Source organism: Lepidochelys olivacea (assembly GCF_965140295.1).
Source record: "Lepidochelys olivacea isolate rLepOli2 genome assembly, chromosome: 2".
NCBI classification, from domain to species: Eukaryota; Metazoa; Chordata; order Testudines; family Cheloniidae; genus Lepidochelys; species Lepidochelys olivacea.
Genome location: NC_140412.1, coordinates 62,104,234 through 62,129,186, shown reverse-complemented (window position 1 = coordinate 62,129,186; position 24,953 = coordinate 62,104,234). Strand labels below are relative to the sequence as shown.

The following is a 24,953-nucleotide window of genomic DNA, read 5'->3' as shown; positions in this document are numbered from 1 at the left end:
AATTGTGAGGCCTAAATCATTAAGACAACCTCAGATGGAAGTTACTATAAAGGTGCAAAGTATGATTATTATTATAAAAGTTTATTGTTTCTTGTGCAATCAGAAATTAAGCTGATGCAGATTTTAAAAAATTAATTTGCAGCCCAGCTGAATTTATATAGAAGTTTCTAATTAAGAGTATTTAATAAAATGTTAGTTTTAGCATCAACAATAAGCTGTGTAAACCATGACAAAGTTTTACATAATGGAAACTATTGAATGATATCTCACTATGTATTTAATTTCAGATACTGTTGCCTATTCACAGCAAATGTTTTAACTGAACAGGGTGTAGTGAATCAGCCTAACATAAAGGCTCAGTTTTCTTGAATACATCACATTCCTTAAAGACAAAGTAAATAATTCCTGTTATGTAAGCAAACAAGTTATACCTTTGAATGAATCCCCAAACACATTTTGTACATTTCAAACCGTGTAACATGTGACACTATAATATACACCAGTACAAGCAATATTTAATTTATATTGTAAACATATATTACTGCTACATTTAATCTACAAAGCAGTTTGCATTTGTTTATGTTGGGGGGGGTAGGGGGGATTACAGGACACCTTTCACTTGACAATGAACTTACATTCACATTTTCAGAGAAAATTCAGAAATTTAAAGTCATCTTAGATTATTAGGGTGAAATCCTGACCGTATGGAAGTCATTGGGAGTTCTGCCATTGACTTCAGTGGAACCAGGATTTCATCCACAGTGTAGAAAGTGTATATTTCTTTAGACATCCTTGTGTTTGCTTTTTAGTTGAAACTTGCATTGCACTGTACATGGTTTATATTGCATTTGTTCCTACATAACATATTCTGTGAATCCTTCGTTCTGGGTATGGTACAGTACCTACTCTGTATTGATTCATTAAGAGTACTGTATCACTGCATTGCGTGCTGCTTTAAGTTAGCTCTGAGTGCAATTGTTTGCCCACCCATTTTGGACATCACCAATTTCCACCACTGCTAGGGACAAATTAAATTTCACATTTACTTAATGTGGTTTTACATACATTTAAGAATCAGTTCTCTCTCATCCATTAACAATATATCAGAAATTATAGTTTGTTTGAAAATGTGTTTCAACTTAAATATATCTGGTGTAATAAATATAATAATTTTCAAAAAGGACAAGGTAGATTAGCTTTGTGAATTTGTTGATGTTTCTCCTTGGTTTGCATTTTCTGCTTGCACAGAGTGATTCAAAAACTGTCCTGTAGCTCCAATATATAACCTGGATCGCATTGGCCATTTCTGAAAGACAGGATACAAACAAGGTGTCCAAAAAGTGAGTCTCTCTAAAACATGTGATATGATTTCTGAAATATAAATGAATGCAAAACTTCAAATAGTAATGAAGTCACAATAAAATAAGATGCAAAAATCTATGGTTATCTCCAAAAATGTTTGATTTTCGTGTCAGTGCTCAAATAATAATGAACCAAATTATTGAAAACTGTGTAATGAAATATCATTGTATAAAGTAGAGTTACTGAAAATCCCCGTGAACGAACAGAAAAAAACATGGTAAATTGTATTCATGTGCAGAATGTAAACAGATGTTGTAGCTGTATATTAGGTAAAAACAGAACATTCCTATATATGGCAACAGGAATTCTGTTTTGAGCTTGTGGTGACAAATCACTTAGGCCGTCATCCTAGTGTTTGGGCGGATTGCTGCATCTATGAAGAACCCAATTGACTTCAGTTTTTCCATGTGCTATCAATTGCTGTATCGGAGCCTGAAAACTGACTACATAACAATGGAACTTAACTCAATATATCTGCTCTTTATCAAAATCATACCTGATCACTCATGATTTTTTATTCCTGACGGGTCTTGCAGATCCAACAGTTCTAGGAGAGGAAGCCAGAATCTATTCCTTCTTCTTCATTATCAGAACAGTTTACTTATTTCCAATTACAAGGCAACTAATTTACACTGTACAAATCTACTGACAGCACTGTGGTTATACAGTTGGCATTGAGGGCACAACTTTAGGTATCAGAATTACATAGATACAAATTTCAGAGTAGCAGCCGTGTTAGTCTGTATTTGCAAAAAGAATGCATCCGATGAAGTGAGCTGTAGTTCACGAAAGCTTATGCTCAAATAAATTGGTTAGTCTCTAAGGTGCCACTAGTACTCCTTTTCTTTTTATAGATACAAATGAGGGTAGTATGTAGGATGCATGAGAAGGAAAGAACTCAGCTTGACTTACAGATTCTGGGTTGATTCTGTAGGGCTGGGAATTAGAAAAGCCAACCTTTTCTATACATTTTATATAGAACTGAGACACAATAAATACGGCACCCCACAATGCTGTTTGTACAGTGACACTTTTCAGAGTAGATCTGCATCTTCAGTGCTATTCTCATGAGGTTGGCTTCAGTAGGGCCAGGATATCACCCATGGTTTATAATGACATCAGAACCCATCAAGAAAACTCAGGTTTAACTACAGAGTTGCTACTAGCAACTCCATAATATCACTAAAATAAGAGTGACAAATAAACAAACATGGATATATATAGGCATAATTTCATTGAGGAGTTCTGGTATAAGAGTAGCACTCTCATGGCTTAAATCCAACACTGAATTTTTATTAAAAAGAAAAGGAGTACTTGTGGCACCTTAGAGACTAACCAATTTATTTGAGCATGAGCTTTCGCGAAAGCTCATGCTCAAATAAATTGGTTAGTCTCTAAGGTGCCACAAGTACTCCTTTTCTTTTTGCGAATACAGACTAACACGGCTGTTACTCTGAAACCTGAATTTTTATTGTCACATATATGATACGACTATGTCCTGTTTTTGTAATATCAGATATACTGATTGAAATTTCAAAGTAGTGCAGAGCATTTAACCATTAATCTTCCAATTTAAAAATTATTGTGTATTTTCATCTTCAAAATTGAGTTACCATTGTCACATATATGGAACCTATTTTTCTATTTCATATTTTTTAATAAAAGTTAGTGGTTGAGATTTCAGAGCAGTTCAGGGGATTTAGATACAATTGTTGGGGGTATTTATTTATTTATAGCCACCTTTATGGCTTAATGTTTTTAATATTGCTACTTTTGTGGCAGCCACCTTCCCCTGCTCCCCGCTGTTATTGTAGAGGTGCATTGTTTTTTAAAATTTTATTTTTCTGCAGCTTTTGTAGTTGCTGTTTTATTATAAAAGAATTTAGAGGGGTTTTTTTTCTATTTTTGGTTTTTGATATATATTATGTTTTTTAGTTTTTATGTAAAAAGATGTTGAATTTTATAAAAACATTGAGGTAATAAAGCCAGATAAAACTAGCTATTTGTGTTTGGCTTGGGGCGGGGGAGGGAATTCAGCAAAGATTGCCAGGAAACATTGGCAGCTGCTTAAAAAGTGTTTTGCTTAGTTTTTGCAATTTTGAATGAAAGATTGAAATGGATTTTTGGTGGAATTTTTAAAAAGCTAATTAATTATAAACATACCAAATGGTGTTTTACAATCCAGGAGTGTTTAGGTTTTTAAAACCTTGCATAATTACAAAAATGTATTTTACATTTATTTTAAATATTTTGCTTAATACCTCTGGTGTTGCTTAAATTTTTTAGATAACTATTTTTTAGATAACTATACCCAGATTACATTTTTAGTTGTACATTTGGAGGCAGTTAAGTTTAAATGGAACCCTTCCCCTTTTTTCTTAGTGATTTTGACTAAATTGTTTATAATTATATCATTTGAAGTAGTGGTGGATTGTTTTGCCTACAGCAGTTATTTACAATTGATTATTTACAGACCATTTTTGGAGGAAAACTGTCTTTTTTTTTTTCTTTTAGAATGGCTGTAAAGGTTTTTGGAGACAAAAGCATAGTGGTGGTAGTTGTTACCACCTAACCTTTCCTTGCATACTTTGTTTGACTATGAGGGTTTAACTGGGCAAGAATGCACTGAGTTGTACTGCGGCAACCATGTTTTATTATTAAATTAAGCAATTTTTAAATTTACTGTTATGTTTAATACTTCTATTATACTAACTTGCTTGATATTTTTAGCACTTTGTAAAGTTTTTAACTTTTGCATAAATGCTTTAATGTTTTACTTTTAAAAAAAAATTAAGTGACATTTTTAGCCAATGTTTTTGGTAGCTTTGAGCTTATTTTTGTACTTTTTGCACATATTTTTAGCTACAATTATTTTTTTTTTATGATTGCCCCTGGGTTATATTTTTTTAAATGTTAGTGGCATTTAACAGACCTTTGCTGTGCTCTGCCAAGCATTCTTTTCCATAGATATTAAAAGTACATTTTAATTTTTTTATGTTACTGATTTTTTTAGGAGAGAATTTTATACTATATTTTAGTAACATGAATTTTTTCTTGCATTTGTCTAATGCTATTTTCTGGAGCTCATTTTCCACCCAGTTCCAGTCTCCCCCTATCACTTTCCTGTGAAGTCCATTTAAATCTAACCACTCATCCAGTGCCCTGGAAACCTCAAATTGAAATTCTTTCAATGCCATTGCTAAACTGCTGGGTTGCAGTCCTTGAGAGTAAAGCTAAATGTATAATAAACTAAGTTACCTGCTCCAGATGAATGGAATTTGGAATCTTAGTCATGGAACCCCTATGTTAGGATTTTTTTAATGCCATTTTTTGCTTGACTTTTTAAGAACATACTTTGACTTTAGATTTTGTTAATTAGGTATTTTTTATTTGGCATACAGCAAAACTATGCTGAGCTGATTAGGGTGTACCACACATCCAAAGTTATACAGAAAACCATATATATATATATATATATACACACACACACACATATACACACACACCATTGCATTTACTATACATTGCATTACATGTTTTGGGATTGGCTTAGTTATTTCATAGGAACCAGTTTTTTTACAGCATGCTTTGTTCACGCACTGTTCATATGTGACTCACTCTTTAACTTATTTTATGTTTTAGGCTTATTTTGTTTATTGTAAAATTTTTAGGGTGTTTCCCCTTATTGTAGTTAGTTCAGACATTTTGTTTTTTAGCTTATTGACCCATTTCCCTATTTTAGTTACCACAGACATTTTGGTTTTAACCTGCTAATTTATTTCCCTTCCTAATCCTGACTTCCAAGAAATGAGGATTTACCCATAAGAATGGCCCTACTGGGTCAGACCAAAGGTCCATCTAGCCCAATAGCCTGTCTTCCAACAGTGCCAGGTGCCCCAGAGGGAATGAACAGAACAGGTAATCATCAAGTGATCCATCACCTGTCGCTCATTCCCAGCGTCTGGCAAACAGAGTCTAGGGACACCATTCCTGCCCATCCTGGCTATAGCCATTGGTGGACCCATCCTCCATGAATTTATCTAGTTCTAGTTTTAAACCCTGTTTTGGTCTTAGCCTTCACAACATCCTCTGGCAAGGAGTTCCACAGGTTGACTGTGCGTTGTGTGAAGAAATACTTTCTTTTGTTTTAAACCTGCTACCTATTAATTTCAGTTGGTGAACCCTAGTTCTCGTGTTATGAGAAGTAGTAAACAACACTTCCTTATATACTTTTTCTACACCAGTCATGATTTTATAGACCTCAATCTTAACTCCCCTTAACCGTCTCTTTTCCAAGCTGAAAAGTCCCAATCTTATTAATCTCTCCTCATACAGAAGCAGTTCCATACCTAATAATTATTGTTGCCATTTTCTGAACTTTTTCCAATTCCAGTATATCTTTTCTGAGATGGAGCGACCATATCTGCACACAGTATTCAATATGTGGGTGTACCATGGATTTATATGGAGGCAACATGATATTTTCTGTCCCATTATATATCCCTTTTTTAATTATTCCCTGCATTCTGTTCAGTTTTTTGACTGCCACTGCACATTGAGTGGAGGTTTTCAGAGAACTATCCACGACTCCAAGATCTCTTTCTTGAGTGGTAACAGCTAATTTAGACCCTATCATTTTTTATATATAGTTGGGATTATGCTTTCCAATATGCATTACTTTGCATTTATCAACATTAAATTTCATATGCCATTTTGTTGCCCAGTCACCCAGTTTTGAGAGATCCTTTTGTAGCTCTTCGCAGTCTGCCTCGGTCTTAATACAAAATTACTAAAGATAGTTATCTGCAAATTTTGCCACCTCACTGTTTACCCCTTTTTCCAGATCATTTATGAATATGTTGAATAGGACTGGTCCCAGAACAGACCCCTGGGGGACACCACTATTTACCTCTCTCCATTCGGAAAACTGACCATTTATACCTACCCTTTGTTTCCTATCTTTTAACCAGTTACCAATCCATGAGAGCACATTCCCTCTTATCCCATGGCAGCTTACTTTGCGTAAGAGCCTTTGGCGAGGGACCTTGTCAAAGGCTTTCTGAAAAATCTAAGTACACTATATGCACTGGATCCCTTGGTCCACATGCTTATTGACCCCCTCAAAGAATTCTAGTTTAATTACTTATGTTAAGCCAGGCCTACAATTGTCTATTAATTTTAAAATTATAAAATAAAAACAAGGATATTTGGCTCACTTTGAAAGGCAATAAAATATCTGTTTCAACATTTTTATTACAACAAATCTGATATTATGAGATATGAAATGGATCACTATCAAGGTATCTGAAAATTATCTATGTTAGTATCTTTAAATGTAATCATGTTTCTTGTTCAGTTCATATAAATTGTACTTGCATTTTTATTTTAACTTTCATACTTGTTAGGCTTGTGTATTGTAACTGTAGATTTCATAATCTCAAATGTTCACATCTAGAACTTTATTAAAAGTGAATACCGTGATTTGACCACAACATACTTTTTTGTATTACCAACACCAATTTAAAAACAAAATTACTATTGAGGATTAGAAATATTAACTTGCCTGCTAGTATTTTAAATTCAACCTGTGCTTTATCAAACCTAAAAATAATTGCAAAATGAGCCAACTATTCAGTTTATTATAGTAGCCAGAGAATTGTGCATCTGCATACTTTGACTGCCCATATTAGTGAAATACTTCCCCGGCTTCTGTCTTTTTTTGATGGTTTCCAAATATTACAAGGGCCAATCCTGCACACTGCGCTCAGTCAGCTAGTTCCATTGAAGTTAGTGGGGTGAGTCATGTCAGTAAGGGGCAGAATCTGTCATAAAATACATAACAAATATTGACTATTCCATGAAATATAACTGCAAGTTAAAACTTGATTTAATAGATGAAATATTAGATGTTTTGTTTTTCTTTAGAAGTCTCTACTTTTTCTAGCTGATTTAAGTGAATCTCTTGTGCTTATAATGCAATGTGAACCAGTAACCTACATCTCTGAAAATGTACATTTACTTTTAAAGTATGAACAATTACAGTTTCAGTACTATTAACAATGAACTCTCCTTCATTGTCTTGGGAACTAATGTTCAAGGAACTTGTGGGAAATCAGAGAACATTTCAAGATTAGTCCTAATTGAATCATCCTAAATTCACCAGAATCTTACATGTAAAAATACGCAAAGTATTCTTTAAAAAAAACCCAAAAGGCATGAAATTAGATTTGAAGGAAAATAACTGAAGGTACATAAATTCATCTGTCCAATGCATTTGAGAACATTTTTATCCCAAACTACTCCTTCATGATAATACTTTTCCCTGCTCTGCTTCCTCACAAGTTTTTCTGAAGGAGAACTAACAGTACAGTAAAAACTAGAGTAAATGCTTAACAAAGAGACTGTAAAGTGCCCTTATATAATGAATACATATGCAGCCAAGAAGAATTTAGTGCTCCACCTAACATCTTGACCTAAAGCTGCGACTGGATCAGTGAGAGAAAGAGAACAACCCTACTTATAGCGCCAAGCACTGTACTGTTTGGAATCATTGTTGTAGAACAGTGGATCATCTCATCCCCAGGTATAGTCACTAGACTTGGTACTAAAGGATTTTGTGACCCATACTCTGGGCTTCCATTACTACCTTAACAGTGAGCCTTTGCACTAGGCCCCAGTGTTCTACTGCTGCCCATTTCATTCAGTTGTGCCAGCTTTAACTATGCTAGAGAGCTTGTGCTTTTGTATTTTAAAGCCTGATCCAAAGCCCATTGAAGTTAGTGCAAGGACTCTCAATAACTCCAAAGTGTTTTGGATCATGACCATTGAAATTAGTGGGAGTTTGGCACCTAAATACCTTCAAGGATCTGGTCCTTGGTGCCTAAAGATTGTGGTGATGGGAAATACTGGAACTACTCGTATTAGACACTATTTTTGATTTAGCAGGATAAATATGAAGATTTTAGCTGTCCCTCAGCTGCCTTACCTTGACAGGGTGCAGGTAGCCATCCCCTCTCAGGGTGCCCAAGCCCTCCCCAGGCAACTCTTCCTCATCCTGTAGGCTACGGGTGAGGTGTGCAATATAGGTGGTGGCTAGGAGCAGCACATCCAACTTGGAGAGCTTGGTGTCAGGTGGCACAGCGGGGAGGGTCCTCTGCAGCTCCAGGAAGGCATGGCGCAGGGTTTGCACTCGGCTACGCTCCCGGGCAGCATTTGCAGCTGCTGGTCTCCCAGCAGTTGCCCCAACTCGTCCGGCTGAGGAGGAGGAGCAAGAATCACTGCCAGATGCTGGGGCCAGCAGTGAGTCAGGCTCCAAACAAGAGCTGGAGATCTCCTTGCTGTTCTCAGATACATTTCTACAGTCCATTGGTGACTTCCAAGGTGGACAGGGACCTGTAATCAACAAGAGCAGCTCTGAAACCATCCAACCCCTGGAGCAGTAGCAGTGCTGCAAACCCATGGTGAAGCTCAAAAACCTCAGCAAGAGAGCAAATAGGATTTGCACTGCAAGTGAAGAAGGTCTTTCTGTCCCAAACCCACATGCATGTACTCAAGTGTAACGTAAGCCATCTAATATGCTGGGACAAGAACTGTGGTTGACAACTTCATTCCTCTGGCACAATGGAACTGTCTACAGCAAGGAGGGGTACAAGAGAGCTTTCTTAGGAATCAATCCAAGACTGTGGAATCAACTTCCACAAGATCTAACAACTACCAAAAACCTGAACACCTTCCATTCACCTGGAAGGTTCGCTTCTTCAGCCTTGTCTTTGCTAATATAAACACATAATCTATTATATAAATTCTCACACAATTTTCTCCCTGAGAAAGGGAAGACAGAAAGAAGTCACTTGCACTATTGGAAGGTGTTCACCTGGTGGTTGTATAAGGAATAGAATAAAAACCCCAAAAGTTGTCAGCTAGAGCAAACAGCAGGATTCCTACTTGCAGAACTGTAGCTCACTGCTCTAGTATGCAGTGTTATTGTAGCCATGTTCATCCCAGGATATTAGAGAGACAAGGAGAGTGAAGTAATATCTTTTATTGGACGAACTTCTGTTGGTGAGCGAGACAAATTGGTCCATAAAAGATATTACCTCACCCATCTTGCCTCTTTAATATCCTGACCTGGCTACAACAACACTGCATACTAGTTTTTATTTATAATTTCTGTTTTGTTATTTGATATTTAAAAACACGTCTCATGAAAGATCCCATTTCTAATCTATTTTCTAATCTCATAGGGCGATACTCTATCTTCAGTGAAGTGATGGAGAGCTGACAGAAAGCAACAAATTAATCTGAGGGCAGAATTTGACCCAATATTTTGTAAGACGAGAAACAGGCAATGAATCCTTTCATGTCTGAAATGGTTTAAGGATCATTATGATAGCTCTGTCCTCTACATTTAATTTTTTTTTTAAATGTAAACTTTATTCCAGTTTGGGGTTTTTTGACTTTGTGCCAGAGGCCGTAAAAGTGTCCCTTGAAAACAACAACAAAAATCATTCGGAGAGAAACTCAGAACAATCAGTGAAAAATTCCTTCCTGACTTTCAGAAAAGAGTGTCAGATAATCCCAATCACAAAACTGACTAATATTCCTTTAATTTGTTCAGTCCCATATAGTAACCCAAGTTTTGCTTCACTACATTACTACTATACTTGACTCCACCATCTCAGCTGGCAGTTCTTTTCACCAATTCACCACTCTCTGTGAAATAATACCTCCTGAAGGACCTGATTCTGCAGCCTTTGCTCAGGCAAAACTACTGAATGTATGCCAGATATTTCATATATGACAGGGGCTGGTTTCTCCCAAGTTGGAGATCTGCTGTCATTAGTGCTCTCCTGCATAAACAAAAGCAAACAAAATGTTAATAAACCTTCTATTAATTAAATCCAAAGACATTGTAATCAGGTTCTGGAAACAAAATAAATATAATGTACAAGATGAATGATGGTTTCTAATAGACTCATAGGATACGGAATATTATTTATGCCCTGATTCTGCAAAGCACTTAAGCAGGGGTGGCCAACCTGAGCCTGAGAAGGAGCCAGAAATTATCAATGTACATTGCCAAAGAGCCACAGTAATACATCACCAGCCCAGCAGATCAGCGCCTCCACCTCTCTCACCCCACCTCCTGCTCAGCTGTTTCGTGACATGCAGGAGGTTCCCTGTGGGAGGGAGAGGAGCGAGGGCACGGCAGGCTCAGGGGAGGGGGTGAGAAGGGGTGGAGTGGGGGCAGGGCCTGTGGCAGAGCCAGGGCTTGAGCAGTGAGCACCCCCTGGCACACTGGAAAGTTGGCACCTGTAGCTCCAGCCCCGGAGTCGGTGCCTGTACAAGGAGCCGCATATTAACCTCTGAAGAGCCGCATGTGGCTGCAGAGCCACAGGTTGGCCACCCCTGCATTTAAGCATATGCTTAAGTCCCATTGAAGTCATCATATTCTAGGATGGAGATGAGAGTAGTGAACAAAGTCTAAAGTACTATGGGGAGGAAGAGACAGAGAGAGGAAAAGAAAAAAGGAAGTGGAAATGGTTCGGCTCTTTTACATTGTCCTCTCTAATTTGATGATGGTGTGTATGGATGCACACATGAATGTTATTTTGTTTATTTTGCTATGATTGATTTGGAATTTTTTTGGCTCAGAAGAATATATCAGATATGTTTGAATACACTTGTTCACTTACATTTTTGTTTAGAGTGTGATATTATTATTTACAAAATACTTTTCCTTGTGTTGTAAGTGCTTGTAGTTCAGAGGAAAATCTCCCTATATGTGTTGACCTTTCATTGTGAAAATTAATAAAATATTAATTATGTGAGTAAGAACTCTCACTGTAGTCCCTGTGAACTTTTTGTAAGTAAAGACTTGAGGATTGATACCTAAATTAACTCCGTTTTCTTTTAATTTAAAATTCAGTAATTGTGTCATTTTTGTGTCACTTTTCTGACATTCTCAACCATCTGTCCGCTGTGTATTCAGAATCAGATCGGCTGACTTTAGTGATAGAAATCACTGCAGAGTCATTAAACTCTAAGGGTGGAGAGGGAGAGGGATTTTTTTCTGGTTCATGCATTATCAATAGAATTTCTAATTTAGGATCCAATCCAGATCCCCTTTAAAATAATAGGAGTCTTTCAATTTACTTCAGTGTGTATTGGATAGTGTGTATTTAGGGCCCAATAACTGGAAGACCCTAATTACATGAATAATACTGAGACATGTAAATAGTCCCTTTAACCCGAGTTGGACTACTCACATGAATAAAGGGTGGTCTACAGAGTTTTTATAATGCTTTAACTATATCTGTTTAGAAACAGACATAGCGGTACAACCCCATAGCATAGACAGAGTTATACTGGTACAATGGCGCTTAATTATACCCTGGTAACTTATATCCAAAAACCTAGTTTCCTCATATATACATATACACACATGGTGGGGAGCACTCCACAAAGTATGTTGGATGAAATCCTGACCCCACTGGCAGAACTCCCATTGACTTCAATGGGGCCAAGATTTTACCTGTGCACTGATTCTAGGTTTTAGGTCAAATATGTAACACAGTACTCTGAGACCCAAAAAAGTGTAATTGGGAATATACAAGAAATAGAAAGTATTTGTTTATGGTAGCATCCGTAATCAATGAGTTAGCTGCTTTCTGAACCCAGAGCTAGACTGTATTTGTTATGAAGTGTTGCTCAATAGATTCATTGTTTCCAAAGAGGTTCAAATGTGTGTGCTCAAATTTCATACTTGGGACTGATCCTGCATTTTCTGCACACCCGACATTTTCTATGTGGACTTCCTTAATGGGCCTCTTAAAGAGACATGTTACAAAATATTGTCTATTTGAAAACAAAAATGTATAAAGCCAATGGCTAGAAAAAAATTCCCATTTCATTTGTTTTTAAAATACCACTGGAAACAGCTTTTTTTCTTTTCGTTTTAAACAAAACTTTCCCTTGCCATATAGGTATTTGCACACCCAAATATTACAGCATGATGTACAGACTAATCTGAAAATGAAATAGTGAAAGTAAATTAGAAAAACCTCTTTCAGTTTTAATAGTCTAAGGTGTTCCTTGTATATGCTTTAAATGTATGATGTAACATGGACATCATCAATTTGAAATCTAGTCAATTTACAAAAAAAAAATAAAAAAATAGTTAAAAGTAGTTTCAGGTACCACATCATCCCTAAGCCCCTCTGCCCATTTTTTGTAGTTTTACAACCATATTTTCTTAATTGTAAAATATTTTTCTTTCCCTTGTTCCTGTGTGAGAGAAATATTCAGACAACAAGGGAATCTGATTATCTAGTTAACTGTACAAGAAAAACAGCAAAAATGAGTGTACAAAGTAAACCTACTGGAAAATATGGAGATTAAAATGTTGGCAATTGATTTATAGCAATCTTCAGGTGTTATTTGCAACAATAATAGGTACAAAAATTTCAGACGGTGTTTTTTTTTAATTGATGATGTCCATTTTATCTGTTTGTGACCATTTAAATGGAAATATTTTGATCTTACACAATGAAACATTAAGTACTTGTATGTCTGAATGAGATGTTAAATATATGACATTTAAATTGACTAATATATATACACACACACAGTGCAAGATGTGTGTATGTGTATATTAATATTAGTCAATTTAAATATATATATACACACACGTCTTGCACACTATGTAAGTGTGCACAAAGTAATACATACAATTAAATAGAAATCTATATAGAATATACAGCAATGGCCTTTATTATATATGCAGAAAAAGGTTAAATATTACCTTTTAAATATTTTTCTTTATCACAAGTCTTCCAAAAAAATTCCAATTGTGGCTAATGTGTTACCATTATACCTCAAGTCTTTCCTTTCAAAATATGTTTCTCTCTTTGCAAATAGATTTGTTCCAGTTTTGCATACCAAATATTTTCTATATAAATCCACATTTTAGACAAGGTTACTTTTGACAACTTCCCTTCCTGTGGGATTTTTTCAAATGCTAATGATTTCATTTATTTCTGGTACATCAGCAAACAAAATTACATACAAACATTCAAGAGTGGTACACACAACAAGCTCTTATATGGACAGCTGTGGCCATTTCTTTCTAGCTTTGGACATTGATTTGAATCTTTAGGGGATTTTTAAAATTGAAAAATGGTAAAGAACTGAGGAGTAATTCTATTAAATGTTAAATACTTGGGATCTTTATCTGCATTATCTACCTCCCTCCAAACTTCTGCCTGACAGCCTTACCCCTTCTAGAGCATGTCTGTTAGTCAACAAAGGATCAGGTATATATTAAAGAGGGGATATTTAAATTGACTAAAAGTTGTGCGATTTTACTAAAAATTGTGCAGTTTAGTACAGTTTTATCTGTTCTGTTACAATAAATACTATGGAACTTACATTGATTAAAGTTAGACTTCAATACAGTGTATGAATTAGGAAGATTTTTTCTAAAGGAATATTTTTATTTTAAATCGTGAAGCCAGCAATTGAAAGGCTCTGCCACAAAGTCTATTTAATTTAATATCAAGTGTTATATAAAAACAAAATGGAGAGTGATATTTTTATTGGATTCAGAGTAACAGCCGTGCTAGTCTGTATTCGCAAAAAGAAAAGGAGTACTTGTGGCACCTTAGAGACTAACCAATTTATTTGAGCATGAGCTTTCGTGAGCTACAGCTCACTTCATTGGATGCATGCTGTAGCTCACGAAAGCTTATGCTCAAATAAATTGGTTAGTCTCTAAGGTGCCACAAGTACTCCTTTATTTTTATTGGACTTATAGATCAGCTTTCCTGAATGCCACTTTCTCTTTTGAAAAGCTTGGCTTTTATTTTTAGTTCGGTCAAGTAAAAGAGACCAGCAAAAACTTTTATAAATGTCCTTTTTTCCTCTGTTGGACCCACGTGATCATTTCTCTGTCCCTTGCTCTAAACAGAAAGAGTTGATAGCAATTGTGCTACTTTTGTAACTTACACTGGTTCTACTATACAGGATTCTCAGCAGTGAAACTTTAAACAAAATGTTTTCCTCTCTCTTTATTTCAGACTCTCAGGAACAGAGGCGAGCCCAAGGATGGAAGCCTCAAGGCATTAAGTCTGAATGGGACTTACTGGTAAATCAGGTCTAACTCTTCTGTATTATTAATTGAAACAGGATGTTCTGTGTTGTTTAAAATATTATAGTTGGGATTCCTAAACCAAAACCCCTCGTGGAGCTTGATCCCAGAGCCAATGCTAGGGAGATCTCAGCACGCTGCTGAAGGGTGACTTACTTTTTCCTCTTGGCGCTGCCCGGAGCGCAGCTGGTCCGAGTAGGGAGGCAGGGCTGGCGGGCGCCGATCCAATCCGGACTGGGAGCCGAGCTCTGCCTAGTCTGCGCGGAGCTTGCAGCCTCCCTGCTTCTGCGGTCACATTGTCCCTCGTCTCCTGCTGGCAGATGCCGGCAGAGCCTTTTATAAGGCACGGGGTGGGCTGTCTGCAGTGGGGAACCCGGAGCTCACCTGAACGCCAGTCCCCTTAGCTCTGCAGCCTGCTGCTTACGGGAGCGGCCGCCCACTTCCCCACGGCGGGAGAGTCATTAATCAAGCTGCTGTCCAGCGGCAAGGGAGTGGGGCGGGGTCACACCCTCCTCCCGGGTGACACCCCAGGCGGCTCCCCGCCCGGGGCAAAGAGAGAGGCCAGGGGACAGCTACCCACGAAGGTCAGCGTGACCCGAAACGCGTGGCCGTTTGGCTCCCAGCCTGGGAAATCTGGGCCCAGGAAGTCTGGCGCTGCTTTATTTCTTCCAGGGCTGCAATGGCGGGGGGACCCTGGAGCCCCAGCACAGCTGCTAAGACAGGCTGCTGCAAGCAAACGGGGTCCTTTCCGTTTCCTCCGGGGAGACCGCGGCTCTGAGCTGGGGCACTGAGAGCAGCCAGCCACAGCCCGATCGCTGGGCAGATTCTCTCCCATGACTACACTTGGATTCGGACTCCCGTGACACCGTCCCAGCACCGGGCTCCCGCCGCAGCTGACAAAAGAAGCAGGCCTGTCAATTAGCATAAATGAACACGGAGATCATGGCTCCTAACCCCCTCCTGTTAACAAATATTAATCATACAAGCGAAACAATTCATATTAATCGTCTCCTCCGCTTTAGTGCATCACATGCAATATAGTATAGAGCAAAGTTTAAGACCTCTAGGCACAAGCTTTTTACCGGGAGCCTATCAATCAAAATACAGCTTTAAAGGAATGAAATTGACAGGATATATTACAGAACAGGGCTCTGAGGGGCTTCATTCCAATAATTTCGAAATGCATCTTAATGAAATTCTGGTTTGGGGGAAGAGGGAAACAGCCTCCCTTATTCTTAGAGCTGCGATTTGTTCAGGTCTTAGTACCGATAAATCCTACTAAAAACATTAGGTTATTTCGGTTTTAGCTGTATGATTTCACAGCTTGTCATTAGCGCACCCTGACTGATCATTTCCCGTGCGTATTTAATTTCTATTGTCATTACTGCTTCTTTCCCCAAACCTGGCAGTTATTAACCAGGACGGACAAAATGATGCCTCTTACTTCTTGAACTAAAAGTTTGTCGTGAGCTCTGGGTGGAATGAAACAGGGCTGGTACATACGGTTCAAAACTATGGATGGCTAAATCTGAGCAGGAGATACGGAGCACAGTACGAATGAAGGCTCTCAACAAAACATTAACAAAAACTTAATCTCATGCAAGAAAAAGGAAATAGTTCGGAGACCAATGAATTAATCATCTTTCTATTGAAAGTCTGGCCTTGGGAGTCTCTGTGCTAATGAAAGGAATGACTATAGTCTCTAGGTGCAAATGCTGAAATTGTTCTTTATAAATATTGTTTTTGTTAGGATAGAGTAACAGTTTTGCTGGAGGGGAGTAATTTAAACGTTGGGCTTGGAGGTTAAACAATCTTTTAATAAGCAAGTTCTTTCTTTTCACTCCCTTGCTGTTTCTTTTTATAATTTGGTAGATGTGACCCTTGCATTTCCAGGGAGTGCAAAAGTCACAGCTCTCTATCTTTCTTAATAAGCTTTCTTTCCCTTTTCATATTAATATTATAAACCCAAAGGAAACAGGGTCATGACTCTTCCAAAATACCCAGTATAGGAGGGGGGGGGGGGGAATCATCGAATTAAAATTGTCCACCGTTGAAAGAAAGAAAGAGAAAGAAAGAAAGAATGTGACGGGACAGTGAGACCGAATATTTGATTTCAAAATTAATGGCTAGTAATTAAATATTAGTAACATTAATAAGAAGAGACATTCAAAATAAATATGCAGTGTATAGAATAATCCCAGAACAACATTTTGAATGAAGTTTGATTGTGTGATAACATAGACACAATAAATCAAATCTTGGACCTATTAGAAAAATAAAGTCTGAACGATTTGTTACAGCTTTTGAAGCCAAGAAATTTAAGAGCGTAATCTTTGGCTATAATTTGAAATATTAGGAAGGGAGTGGGAAGAGAGGGATGATTTAGAGGACAGGGTTCATGGGGTGTATTGGGAAAATGGCTAAGCCAAATATTTCCATCGGGGGCTTTGGCTCCTGCAGTATTTATGAGAACCCAAATCTCAAACCAATAAAAATAGGTGGAGATAGCCGTTTTAAGCTATATATATATAATGTTGGCGAGGTGCTCTTTAATTAGAAATGAAAAGATATTGTCATACAACTCCTTCAGAATAAACTAGACATTACATGAACAGGATGAGGGACTGAGACGTGTAAGGTGCAGAACGCAAGGAATTCTATCAACCTGTATTCCAGATCTGCCTTTCAAGAACAAAGGCCAGAAATAGGAAGACAGCTGTCGGTTTGAAAATGATGCGGCCATCCGCTCTACAACTGGATTGGTTTACAGTGATCTGAAAATAGTTGTATTCCTACTACTAAGATATTAACTAATATTTTACTCCCATCATGTTCTCTCCACTGGAATCATTGTCTAACAGAACCACTTTATTTAAAGCTTTCTTATTACTGATTATCCAAAGAGACTCTTTCAAGAAGTTTAAATCAGACCTGTTTTGCTGGGTAGCAAGATTATATTACTACCATATAAAAGGAATAAAACATATGACATTCTGTGCTTGTTACACAATGTAATCGGAGCCAGCAAATTAATTACCGGACAATAGTATTTACTGGTCAAAGTTATGAAGAGAAAACTCAGACTGATCAAAACAAGAACTGGGTTTTAGATGTTTCAAAGTACAGTTAATTGTTTTTCTCCTTCACCGATGTCCATTAGTTAAAATGGGTGGTCTATTTTAATATGACTGACTTGTCCATTTTAATTAAGTTATTTAAGACAGAACTAATAGTCCTAATAATTTAGGACAAATATATTTGACTCTAAAAGATAAATTTTTACATTCCCTTTTGCTCTAGATGCTCTAGGCTGAGAGCAATGCCTAGTAAAGGACCTTGTGAAGGGAACTCCTAATATTGAGAGGTTAGTAGTAATTACTTCATTATGATTCTTTTTAAATTAAGCAAATAAAATCTTCATATTTGAAGTGATTCACTAGGAAGAGAGAGGAAGGCATCGTTAAAGCATTTGTGATATTTTCCTTGTGTATGCTGGACTAGAGCCTCAGGTGGTGTATAGTCATAAAGCCATTTACTTCAGAGCTGTGGCGATTTATACGAGGTGATGATCTTGCCTTAGATTTTATATACTCTTTTCAACCACGGGTAAATATAATACTTCTCTGCAGGTTCTTCTGGCTCATCGGTGATCACCACTAGTCCCTCTTAGTGCAAGTCTGAAATAATATTAACTAGTAACCTTTTCCAGGCTGTTGTAAGGAAAACGAAACTGTTTTGGAATTAAATACGAAGAATACTACAAAACCGTTATTATTTATTATATTATTATTTATTATTAATATTCATCTTTTGTATGTAAGTGAATCTCTATGGTAGCATTTTTGTTCTTGCGGAGGGAGTTTATTCAGTCGAAAAGTGTCTTATATCCGTCTGCAGTAACATAACTGAAAGTTACAGACCCCACACTTGACCGACCCCCCTCCCCCTAAAAAAAGGCATTAAAACAACCCAACTCAACCCACCAAAAAACTCCTCCTGTAAGTGAGAAACTCATCCCTCCGGTAAGAGTCTGCAGCCTGCGGCCATCAGAAACCCCAGCCAACCTCCAAGCCTACGCTGAAGCGCCCAGCGTGCTGGACTTGAGGGCAGGGATGCTCATCGTGCCACATTCACGCGCTCCCTGCCTGTCTGCTCCCTTCCTTTGAACTGAGATGGCAGGAAAAAAAGCTTATTCGCCAATATTTGATTTGTATAAAACGTTGCAAATTTCGCAGAGGCTGTCACGTCTCCGCAGGCACAAGGGCCCAGATGGGTAGAGGCGCTTTGCCCACGCGGTGGGTCAAACTGGCTGATCACCTAGAAGAGGTGATTACAGGGGTCCCGTAAGCTGCCGGTGCTGCCCAGAGAGGACCCGAATGGAACCAACCCGAAGCGTTGCCCCTCGCCTCCCACACTTGTCCCTATGGGGCCACTGGCTGGTTTGTGGCTGGGTGCAAATTTTTAAATCTACTCCTGCCTTCCTGTTCCCGGGCTAAACTGCTACTCCCCGATTGCCGTCTGGCAATCAGCTGCTGGAGAGGAAACCTGCCACAACAGCTGGGGAAGAATCGGTGTCAGTCACAGCAAGCCCACGTGGACCCTAGTGTTCACTGCAGAATAGACCACATGCCGGTGGGGTTGGGGTGGAGGCGCGGGCGCATCGACCCCTGGCCGGACAGCCCACCCTGGCCGCTGCAGGGCTTACTCAGGAAACCAGCACTGGCTTGTTTCTGTATCAGGGGAAGAATACAGCGGCTCCTGATCCTGCTTAGATTTTCATCCCGCATGAGAATCCTAATTTGTAATGACAGACCTGGCTCAATGCATATTCCTCCGATCAGCTCAAGGTTTAGATTCAAGGCAACTGCAATCTTCTTTCTGAAGGGCTGGTAAACCATGCCTCCCCTTCCCACAATTCCCCAGGGCCTATTTTAAATGAGAACATGCGATTTAAACCGGGAGCCTCCGTTAGAGTGTGATTTTGGTAAGAAAAAGGACTAATAGAAACAGTTCTTCCAGCAGTGGCTACCACGTAAAAAAAACCCAAACATCTGCTCAGTTTAAATTAAAGGATAATCTTCTGGTTTTGCAAGTACCATGCAGTCTATGAAATACAAACTGCATTCTTTCTGCTTTATCATCACCAACAGCCAATTCTAGGAACAGGATTTAGCTAGTAAGTTTGTCCATTTGAGGCAATACAGTAGCAATACTAGTTCCACTCCCCCGACTGCAGCAAAAGCTAATTTATTTTATTAAAATAAGCAGATATGTCTCAAAGGGGACTGAAAGCCATATACTGGCTTTGATCCATGCACAAAACTCCTACTGATGGTAATTAAATTTCCCTAACAAGTCAAAGTCAGGACAGGGCCCACAGGGAACAGGTAAGCACAGAAATGTGAAGATCAGAGCTGGTCAAAACCCAGATTTTCCATTTGTTTTGTTCCAAAACATTCTTTATATTTTTTTTTTACTTTATTAAATGATGTAGTAGTACAGAATATATCTCATATCATACTATAATAGTTGAAATATTGTATTGTATTTTTATTTTAAAAATCATTAAGGGGAACTGCTACTTACTTAACAATTTCTTTTGTTTATAATTTTTACAGTGCAAATAAATATTTGTAATAAAATAATAATATAAAGTGAGCACTGTACACTTCGTATTCGGTGTTGTAATTGAAATCAATATATTTGAAAATGTAGATTAACATCCAAAAATATTTAATACATTTCTATTGGTATTCTGTTGTTTAACCGTGTGATTAAAACTGCAGTTAATCACGATTAATTTTTTAAATCACAATTAATTTTTTCAAGTTAATCGTGTGAGTTAACTGCAATTAATCAACAGCCTTACTTAAAATGTATTAATGTAGAGCATACTGTAGCTGTCTAAGCTTGAGATGACAAAGGCACTAATACCAGCAGTGAGGTCAGCATTCAAAAGAGACGGTAATGCTCTCCTTTGTGAGCATGGATGAAAAAAAAACAGTCTTGACCTCAGCTGTAACTTGGACATCCTGGAGCTGCTAATATTTAACAGAACCCTCATACTGCAAACCTGAGTAACAAACTTTCTCAATCAGAGGGATGATATAATCTCTGCCATTTCTTCTGATTGCTTCCCTAGTGAGTAAATAACTCAACTGTACGAGTCAGGTCAGACCAAATGAAATTTAGATCTAAATGTCAATGGCATATCAAAGTCACCATAGGCCATAGCTCTTCACTCACATTCTTAGGGTAAGTCTACACTGCAATCGGACAACCATAGCTGGCCCGTGTTAGCCAACTTGGGCTCATGGGGCTCGAGCTAAGAGGCTGTTTAATGGCAGTGTAAACTTTTGGGCTTGGGCCGGAGCCTAAGCTCTGGGATGCTCATCCAGCCTGAGCCCACATGTCTACACTGCCATTAAATAGCCCCTTAACCCCTGCCTCATAAGCCTGAGTCAGCTGACACAGAGCCCTGGGTTTTTAACTACAGTGTAGACAGATCCTTAATGGCCTCACATTGAGCAAGAGGGGTGATAAGATGGAATCCTGTGGTACTTCACTGAGAGAGAGCCCTAAGGCGAGGTGAGTAATTGCCCAGCTCTGACTTTTGTTGTTGTTGTTGTTAGAAGAGGGAGCTCCTCAGAGCAGTCTTAACTAGGTTGTTCAGGACCACAATCATTTACACAAAATTTTAGGATCAGTGTTATCAGAGACTGCTGATAGATCTAAGAAAAATCAGCATGGACACTTGGTCTTCATTTACTGCCCGGAGGTCGATCGATGCAACTACTGCAGTTCCTGTACTGTGCCCAGGCTTGAAAGCAGATTGACTGGAATTGACATAATTGAGTTGCCTCAACACAAACATCTTAACAAATATTTCCCCCCAAAATAAGTTCAAAACAGACTGAAAATTGTCAAGACTATCCATGTAAATTTGTATTTGAATACCTCTTAATAATTTTCAGATTTTAATGGAAGCAAAATCTATATAATTGGTAGTTATAGCATTTCTCTCATATAAATGAAACTATCACCAAACTAAAAGCCTTTTATTCAGAAGATATTACCATAAAATAAGCATAAATTAATGCATCCACACATATTATGAAAATAGTGGTGACACTCTCCTGTGTGAGCAAAAAAGGAAAATCTTCTTGTACAAACTATTCTTTAGTGTTTTCTGAATTAAAATATTCGGCTTTTGCTTGGATCATTTCATCACTGGCTCTGATATACTCAAATTATGATGTTGCAAAAAATTCTGTTGAGAATTAAGTGAACAAAGATGTAGTTGTCTCTGCAGTCTCTGGTTACAGGGGTATCTGATTGAGGAGATGAGGTTCCAATAGATCTTTTATTGGCAGTGAACTCTGAGACTCTTTCAAGGTCAGGTGACTGTTACCAAAATAAAAACATACTGTTAAGCACAATCACATTTTTTCTAATAAAGTCAAATGTGTTGGTCAAAATCACATTTAACATTTACCATTCATTGTCCCTGAATGTATGCCCCCCGCCCCACACACAGCATGTGCTAATGTGCATTTATATATCAATCCCCCACAAAAAAGTTCTTTAACTCTGAGTTAAGCTTGCTAAACTGCAGAGCTCACCAAGGCAAAACATAAAAAAGCAAGGAAATAAACAGTTACGTCATTCAAAATCTTTTCTGCAACTCATTTTATCAGTTCCCCTTATGAACCACAGACTATCTCCCTTCTAACACTGATAGCTCACATATATGTACAATCATCCTGAACAACCAATAAGCAACCCTGAACTCTGACTACAGTTATTGGTTATTTTATCATGTATTACAGGATTGGTGTAGCTTTCATAATTGTATTATACAAAGTTCTGTGCATGATTTTGTATCCATGTATCTAAATGAGATATAGTATCAAATTAAAAATAGCTGCAAGATCTGTTTTTCAGTAATGTTTAGGAAAACTCATGTCAATGAATTTTGTTAGTGATTGATCTAAATTTGGTATTAATTTTTATGCAGAGATTGCATAACTGAATTTTGTTCATGTACATTCATGCTGGTGTATTGTATGGATGGTTAAAGCGGACTGAAGGTAAAAAAATCCATTACAATCTACATAGCACACAAACTATGCTGAGAGATTTGTGCCACACACTCTCAAAGAAACTGCGGAACCACTTGATCAACATCCTATACAGCAAACAGGGAAAGATTAAGAATGAGCTCTCTAAACTGGATACTCTCATAAAAAGCCAACCTTCCACACAAACTTCCTCGTGGCTGGACTTTACAAAAACTAGACAAGCCATATACAACACACACTTTGCTTCTTTACAAAGGAAAAAGGACATTAAACTATCTAAACTACTACATGCCACAAGGGGCCACAATTGTGGTTCCCTTAACTCACCCAACAATATTGTTAATCTATCCAGCTATACTCTTAGCTAGGCAGAAGAGTCTGTCCTATCTCGGAGCCTCTCCTTCTGCCCCTCCACCCCCACGAACATGATACAATTCTGCAGTGACCTGGAATCCTACTTTTGATGTCTCTGACTCAAGGAATATTTCCAACACACCTCTGAACAGCACACTAATCCACAGAAACCTTCCTACCAACACTACAAAAAGAAGGATTCTGCGTGGACTCCTCCTGAAGGTCAAAACAACAGACTGGACTTCTACATAGAGTGCTTCTGCCGACGTGCACGGGATGAAATTATGGAAAAGCAGCATCACTTGCCCTATAACCTCAGCCGTGCAGAACACAACGCCATCCACAGCCTCAGGAACAACTCTGACATCATAATCAAAAGGGCTGACAAAGGAGGTGCTGTTGTCATCATGAATAGGTCGGAATATGAACGAGAGGCTGCTAGGCAGCTCTCTAACACCACACTCTACAGGCCATTACCCTCTGATCCCACTGAGGGTTACCAAAAGAAACTACACCATTTGCTCAAGAAACTCCCTGAAAAAGCACAGGAACAAATCTGCACAGACACCCCCTAGAACCATGACCAGGAGTATTCTATCTGCTACCCAAGATCCATAAACCTGGAAATCCTGGACGCCCCATCACCTCAGGCATTGGCACCCTGACAGCAGGATTGTCTGGCTGTGTAGACTCTCTCCTCAGGTCCTACACTACCAGCACTCCTAGCTATCTTCGAGACACCACTGACTTCCTGAGGAAACTACAATCCATTGGTGATCTTCCAGAAAACATCATCCTGGCCACTATGGATGTAGAAGCCCTCTATACCAACATTCCACACAAAGATGGACTACAAGATGTCAGGAACAGTATCCTCGATAATGTCACAGCTAACCTGGTGGCTGAACTTTGTGACTTTGTCCTCACCCACAACTGTTTCACATTTGGGGACAATGTATACCTTCAAGTCAGCTGCACTGCTATGGGTACTCGCATGGCCCCACAGTAAGCCAACATTTTTATGGCTGACCTAGAACAACGCTTCCTCAGCTCTCGTCCCCGAACGCCCCTACTCTACTTTCGCTACACTGATGACATCTTCATCATCTGGACCCATGGAAAAGAAGCCCTTGAGGAATTCCACCAGGATTTCAACAATTTCCATACCACCATCAACCTCAGCGTAGAGCAGTCCACACAAGAGATCCACTTCCTGGATACTACAGTGCTAATAAGCGATGGCCACATAAACACCACCCTATACTGGAAACCTACTGACCACTATGCTTACCTACATGCCTCAAGCTTTCATCCAGACCACATCACATGATCCATTGTCTACAGCCAAGCTCTAAAATACAACCACATTTGCTCCAATCCCTCAGACAAACACCTACAAGATCTCTATCAAGCGTTCTTAAAACTAAAATACCCACCTGCTGAAGTGAAGTAACAGATTGACAGAGCCAGAAGAATACCCAGAAGTCACTTACTACAGGACAGACCCAACAAAGAAACTAACAGAACGCCACTAGCCATCACCTTCAGCCCCCAACTAAAACCTCTCCAACACATCATCAAGGATCCTCAACCTATCCTGAAGGACGATCCCTCACTCTCACAGATCTTGGGAGACAGGCCAGTCCTCATTTAGACAGCCCCCCAACCTGAAGAAAATACTTTCCAGCAACCACAAAACAAACACACTAACCAAGGAAGCTATCCTTGCAACAAAGCCTGTTGCCAACTCTGTCCACATATCTATTCAAGGGACACCATCATAGGACCTAATCACATCAGGCACATCATAAGAGGCTCGTTCACTTGCACATCTACCAATGTGATACATGCCATTATGTGCCAACAATGCCCCTCTGCCATGTACATTGGCCAAACCAGAAAATCTCTAACAACAGAATAAATGGACACAAATCAGACATCAAGAATTATAACATTCAAAAACCAGTCGGAGAACACTTCAACCTCCCTGGTCACTCAATTTCAGACCT

General features: G+C 38.5%; 2 protein-coding genes across 5 annotated transcripts in view; both read right to left on the bottom strand.

Annotated features, from left to right (window-relative positions):
• Nucleotides 1–230: 230 nt before the first annotated feature.
• TCF24 (transcription factor 24) lies at nucleotides 231–16,210 on the bottom strand. 3 transcript variants are annotated; one of them, XM_084618576.1, is made up of 4 exons: nucleotides 14,666–16,210; nucleotides 10,089–10,211; nucleotides 8,348–8,754; nucleotides 231–1,306 (listed from the first exon to the last, which is right to left on the bottom strand). In XM_084618576.1, exons 3-4 carry the CDS (start codon nucleotides 8,726–8,728, stop codon nucleotides 1,193–1,195), a joined length of 495 nt encoding a protein of 164 aa, XP_084474702.1. In that variant the 5' UTR covers nucleotides 8,729–8,754; nucleotides 10,089–10,211; nucleotides 14,666–16,210; the 3' UTR covers nucleotides 231–1,192. The 3 variants fall into 3 exon arrangements, with proteins under 3 accessions (XP_084474702.1, XP_084474701.1, XP_084474703.1); XM_084618575.1 differs by having other exon boundaries at nucleotides 8,348–10,211; XM_084618577.1 differs by lacking the exon at nucleotides 10,089–10,211.
• A 5,363-nt stretch (nucleotides 16,211–21,573) lies between these two features.
• The window catches only part of PPP1R42 (protein phosphatase 1 regulatory subunit 42), a gene marked incomplete at its 3' end in the record, with an annotated part of 78,953 nt that continues 75,573 nt past the window's right edge, over nucleotides 21,574–24,953 (bottom strand). The window contains exon 10 of one of the 2 annotated variants that reach the window (XM_084619666.1): nucleotides 21,574–21,913. Coding sequence is in view for 1 of the 2 variants with exons in the window: in XM_084619665.1 (XP_084475791.1) it covers nucleotides 21,829–21,913 (85 nt within the window). The remainder of the gene's footprint in view (nucleotides 21,914–24,953) is intronic. The other variant, XM_084619665.1, reaches the window with a different exon arrangement.